The 5,902-nt window shown below is 42.7% G+C and overlaps 1 protein-coding gene across 1 annotated transcript; it reads left to right on the top strand.

Moving 5' to 3' along the window:
• The first annotated feature begins 2,998 nt into the window (after positions 1 to 2,998).
• Positions 2,999 to 4,223, top strand: LOC109430394 (omega-amidase NIT2). The gene is made up of 2 exons (XM_019706457.3): positions 2,999 to 3,549; positions 3,615 to 4,223. The coding sequence occupies exons 1-2, from the start codon at positions 3,211 to 3,213 to the stop codon at positions 4,134 to 4,136; spliced, it is 861 nt and encodes a 286-aa protein (XP_019562002.3). The 5' UTR covers positions 2,999 to 3,210; the 3' UTR covers positions 4,137 to 4,223.
• Positions 4,224 to 5,902: the final 1,679 nt, after the last annotated feature.

Raw genomic sequence — 5,902 nt, 5'->3', positions numbered from 1 at the left:
CATCAGGATCTAAGCACGTGTAAACAAGTCTTCGTCCGCAATGATTCCATCCGACCATCACTATCGCTTCCCTACGATGGTCCCTATCAAGTCGTCAACCGGAATAGCAAGCATTTTAAGGTCGACATCAAAGGACGATTGGTGAACGTTTCGATCGACCGATTGAAGCCAGCCTACACCACGGAGGAACAACCGAGTAGCACGGATCCCCAAGCTACTACCACCGCTACGACTTCTCCGACTAGGGTCACTCGTTCTGGCCGACGAGTTGTCATCCCAGACCGCTACCGCTAGGACCGCACCTAGTCTAGGAGGGGAGTACTGTAGCATCATCATCGTCATCATCAATGCGACATCTCCAATCGATGACGAATCGTCTCGCCCGATCGCGGCAAATTCTGCTAAACAAACTTTTTATAATAGCAGCCCATCTGGCTACCATTGAATTCAATAATTTGTATAGACCTTTTGAAATCTATTTTTGACCAGTAAAGGCAATGCCCTCTAATTGTATATAAACACCATATGTAGCTCTCTGAGATATAGTTTTTATCTGACTCGAACAACGCACAGTGTTTTCTATACCCCGTTCGCCAAATATATATATATATATATATATATATATATATATATATATATATATATAAATGAGTTTGAAGTTCTTTTGAGGCAACAAAACTCACGAACGGATGAACCGATCGGCATGGCTTTTGCACGGTTCGATTCGTATTCATGGTGGCTGTGTTTATATGTACAAAAAGTTACGAAAAATAACTATAAAAGTAAAAAAAAATCGATAAAGTACAGATTTTTTATGAGCTGGGAAGAAAACCAACACGATTGAAATGAAACCAATCTAGAAGGCGGTTCAACAATGACCTCCACGGTTGTCAAACTGACAAGACAAAGTTTGCCGGGACAGCTAGTATTTGATAAAAGTATAAAAGAAGGGAAAGATTGTAGGATCGTAGTAGCCATGATTTGTATCATTGACATTTGCCTGTATCTAATAAATTATTATTGTTTCAACCACCACCGAGAGAACGCTACAGTCGGAGTGAATGCGTCCAAAACCAAGTACAAGCTGATAGGCGGAATCGAACACAACTGGGTTAGTTTAGGTAGTAATGTGATGATAGACGGGGATACATTCGAAGTGATGCAAGAAATTGTCTACCGGATCCTTATTGACGACTGACAACAATGCTAGCCGTGAAATACGAAGGAAGTCGAGCCTAAATACTTCGGACTCCAGAAGAAGCTGCGGTCTACAAAGATGCACTCACGCTAGCACATGCCCACGCACCAAGTGCACAATGTACAAAGCGCTAATAAGACCGGTGGTCCATTGGATGGAAAATAGCAGAGAAAGCAGTAAAACACGTCTTTACAGGTGTTCTTTATTCATCTCCTTTCTCACTTCATCCATGCCACCATAGTGTGACACTAATGGCCAGCGTTCGGAATGCTCACTCATTCTCACGAAAATGGAATTCTCCCTCACGCCAGTTTTCAGCGAAAATTTAATTTGCGAAAACTTTCTTACGAAGAGGTGTATGGAAATAGTAGTTTACGCAACAAGGTGCAGAATGAAGATTTTTACAGCACGAGTCGTACATTTATCCAACGAGGCTTGCCGAGTTGGATAATTATGACGAGTGCTGTAAAAATCGAGTTCTGCATCGAGTTGCGTACAACGTTTTTTGCAATTTCATAAATTACCACTTGATGATAGTTTTTAACAAAACTTTTTCATCAAACTGCACACTTATGTTCATAGCCATGTTTATGCAAGTCTGATCATAGTAAGTTATACTGTGCAGTTGTCACAATTTTTCAAACTTGAGTCCAGAATGCATCAAGAAGTAGATCGAAACTGAAAACAGTGCTGTAATGGTTCATCACGCAACGCAAATCAGTGCTGTAATGAACCATTACCGCACTGTTAAATTAGTGTGGGAAAGTAGGCCTTTTCCTGGCAGATATGTGTGAGGTAAAATAGCCTATTACGATGAGAAATTGCAAAAAACATTTTCACTCACTCCCAGAGCTCCGAGATTTTTGATTGCTTCGATTGTTCGATTATGTTGTCTTCTCTTGACTCCTATGACGACAACGATGGTAGCTTTTATGGAGCAAATTTATTCCATCTTCTGTGTAGTTAGCGTGGTAGTGTGGTAAGAGTGCGCATGTCGCGTTTGATTTTAGTCGTGTTCCAGGTTCTAATCCCGTGGCGACCACAATTTTGTTAATTTGCTTTGAAAATCTCTCGAGAGAATTTGTTGAGTGAAAATTTGGCTGAACGAAAAAGAATTGTCCGCTGGTTGAAATGATTTTCAGTGATCATTTGTCGTTACTCTTCAGAAAAGTAGTTCCGCATGCAAAAAAGTGAAAATAAACTCTCCCGCTAGCGTATTTCGTTTCACTGAAACGAAAATTACGAACCCTGCTAATGGCCCATTGCGTCGATTGCGTATTAGATGAATGCGTGATGCTCAAGGGCACAGTGCTGCCATCATGGTCCTCTACGGACACGAGACATGAACCATGCTCGATGAGGACCTGCAAGCATTGGGAGATTTCGAGCGACGCGTGCTAAGGGCGATCTTCGGTGGTATGCAGGAGAATGGTGTGTGGCAGAGAACCCAGCATCCAGAAGGTGGCCAAAGCCGGAAGGATACGGTGGGCGAGGCACCGTGCAAAGTTGGTGTTTGCAACTGATCCGGTTGGCACAAGAAGGCGTGGCGCGTAGAGAGCACGATGGGCGGATCAGGTGGGGCGTAACTTGGCAAGCTTTGGGCATGACCGCGGATGGAGAGCGACAGCCACGAACAGTGTGTTATAGAAAAAAATGGTTGATTCAATTTTATCTTGAATTTTATTGATTGATTGATTTGTCTTTATTTTTTTTTGTCTTTATTTTCTTCAGAATTTCGTCTGTCTTCTGGCACTATAAAGAACCTTAATCCAAATCGCAGACGGTCATTTGACTTTTTTCCGTTATTCTGTGTGGAACTAGTCATATGCTCAACCCAAAACCGATAAAAGTGTCACTTAATACATTTTGCCTCTGGGCCCCTCATTTATGTTTCCATTGTGTTATCATCAGCTAGAAGCTCATTGATACAATTGAACTCAAACCAGTTTCCTGCCAAGTGATAACGACACAGAGCACAGTCATCCAGTTCACGAATTTGCTGAAGTACAGCAATGTCACTTCGACTCGCTCTCGTTCAGTTGAAAGTAATCGGCTCCAAACAGCAGATTCTTCAAAACACAATAAATCAAATAAAAATTGCCGCACTGGTCAAGAATGTTACCGTAGTCGTTCTTCCCGAGTGCTTCAACTGCCCCTACGAAGAAGATGCCTTGAAAGAAAGCGCTGAGGAAATTCCAGCCGGTGAGACAAGCCAAGCACTGCAGCGCGCGGCTCGAGACTACAGAGTCTACGTGGTGGGGGGATCCATTGTAGAGCGATACTCGGGAAATCTCTACCTCACATGCCCGGTGTGGAATCCGAATGGGGAGCTAATCGCAAAATATCATAAAGTATTCTAGTTCGATAAGCTGTCCAACCTTGTTACCACAGCAAGTATAATCCAAAACCATTTCAGATGCACTTGGGCGATTCAAATGCGAACGCAGAGGCGATTGTCCGTGAATCGGCTTGGTTCACCGCCGGTGAGGATTTTGTCACGTTTGATGTCATTGGCGACGGCGAGTCGAGTCGAAAGGTGAAAGTCGGCTTGGGGATTTGCTGGGATATGCGGTTCCCGGAGTTTGCTGCCTGCTATCGGAAGCTGGGCTGTGGTGTTCTGCTGTATCCGTCTCTTTGCGATGTCAAGACTGGTGCCATGCATTGGGAGCTTCTTGCGCGTGCACGTGCGTTGGATAATCAGCTGTTTGTAGCGTTTTGTTCCCCGGCGCGGAATGAGGATGCACGATTGGTTGCATTTGGTCACTCGCTGGTTGTAGATCCATGGGGTGTGGTAATTGCGGCGGGACTGGAAAAGGAAGACATAGTTGTAGCCGATTTGAAGCTGGATTTGCTGAGCGAAGCAAGAGAAGATTTGCCGGTTATGAATCAGAAACGATTTGATTTGTATAAACAAGTTGGCGTGAACAACAAACAATAGGGAGACAGTAGTTATACAATCAATTGATATTATAATCATCTTTATCCATTTGAAAATTGTTCAAATAAACATTGGTTGGCAATCATGGATTTTTTGGTCATCATTTTGTTGCTGCGATTTTTTTGTTTGCTTCATCAAATTAAATTACTTTGGGCGTCATGCCACAAAAGTTCAGCTTATTGGACGCAGTGGCTTAATTTCTCCAACAGGTGAGTAAGAAAAAAAAAACTTTGGGCGTTACCTCAAGTACATACTTCCATTTTGAAACAATAAAGTCAGCATATTTTGTCATTGTCTCATCTTATTACCTTCATACTCGTCAACCTCAATCCGCGAATCTGACAGCGCGTATTGCCGTTGTCATGATTTCCACTTTCTCTGGAGTGTGGCCGCTTCATAAATCATCACAAAAGTGTCTTTTCCTACGTTGCTTGCACAACCAAAGAATTGTGTTACCGAACGAATCCAATTCTGAATCAAGCATAAATTGGATTCTTCAGCAGAAATAGACTATCATCATCTTGGCTGATGGGATTGTAAGGATTGGATTTTGCCTATATAGGTTTTGTGACAACCTCGCTTCGGAAAATCAGCTTTAATTTTTCACTTTTGATTTTGTGGAGCGAAGAATAACGCCCATAATCTTTCTATTCACTGCTTGGGGTGGAAAACCACTTAATGTTTCTTTTGGAATTCATGGTAGTTACATGAACCCCCGTCATCGCGGGTGCCTGAACTCGTACGGAGAGTCGATGGGGAGAGCTTAGGCCGTTGTGCTCGGGGTGGCACTTGATGTACAGTACAAAAAAAAAGAACTCTTCTCTGAGTTGTTATTATTTTCGGAAAGGCTTCCTTTCGCAAATCTTTCCCGGCTTCCATCGCCGAGTCGTGCCATTCATTGCCTTAGCTGGTGCCGCCGCTGACGCTGCTGCTTAAGGAATGATAAATGGAGAGCAAGTAAAACAAAGAAAGCCCTATTCACTTTATTTACCGAGTACCATTTGGCGCTGCTGTTTTTGCTGTTGTTTTTGTTACAAACTAGGGTCCAGTTTTGGTTGCATCATCCGCTTCCGTCTAGGAGGCTAAAGCTCACCTTTCTCGCGTGGGGTAGCCCCGGAATGGAATATCCACCTACATACTGTATTGCAGGGTTGAAAAAAAAGTAGGACACAAAGATTTCCACTCAAACTGAAGTTAAGCTCCGCAACCCGGTAACATTGAACCAATGACGTACTGAGCATGACATCATAGTGTAGGGGCTGTTTGCAGTTCAAAAGAAATTTCTCGGCCTATCTTGATGCATGGGGAATTCCTTGCCTAAATTGTTCAAGAAACCTAGGATTCATCCCTCAATTTGTCAATTAGCAACATTCTATGTCTTTTAACTACAAGTTTTTCTGCTTGTGAACCCAGTTTTGCTTCTTTCTTCATAAAGAGGACTTTAACCACCATGAGCCTATCTGAGGACATTCCCAGGCTCAACTCGTCCACTTTGTAACGATACGTGGAAGAGGCGAGAGTGCACTATGGGGCGGCTCCATACAAACAGGTTGCCAAAAATATTTTCGCATCAATTTTATAATGTCTTGCTCCTTTTCGTAGGGTTTATGCCTGGAAAATATGAAAAACATGTTGAACAGGTTGTTTCAACACGACAGTTTCAAACAGCATGAAATTGCAAGGGCATTGCATACTTTTAGGCGTTTAAGGATTTATGTTCCTATTTACAAAATTGATTCCAATTCGTAAAAACACGCTTCGTTAAG

Source organism: Aedes albopictus, chromosome 1 (genome assembly GCF_035046485.1).
Source record: "Aedes albopictus strain Foshan chromosome 1, AalbF5, whole genome shotgun sequence".
In the NCBI taxonomy this organism is placed as follows: Eukaryota; Metazoa; Arthropoda; class Insecta; order Diptera; family Culicidae; genus Aedes; species Aedes albopictus.
The sequence above is the reverse complement of the archived record's forward strand: the minus strand, read 5'-3'. Positions and strand labels throughout refer to the sequence as shown.

What these genes read in the sequence shown, in the direction of transcription:
- LOC109430394 (XM_019706457.3), top strand. Translation starts at nt 3,211, where the DNA reads ATGTCACTTCGACTCGCTCTCGTTCAGTTGAAAGTAATCGGCTCCAAA. An exon ending in TAATCGCAAAATATCATAAA is followed by an intron (nt 3,550 to 3,614) that starts GTATTCTAGTTC and finishes AAACCATTTCAG; the next exon opens with ATGCACTTGGGCGATTCAAA.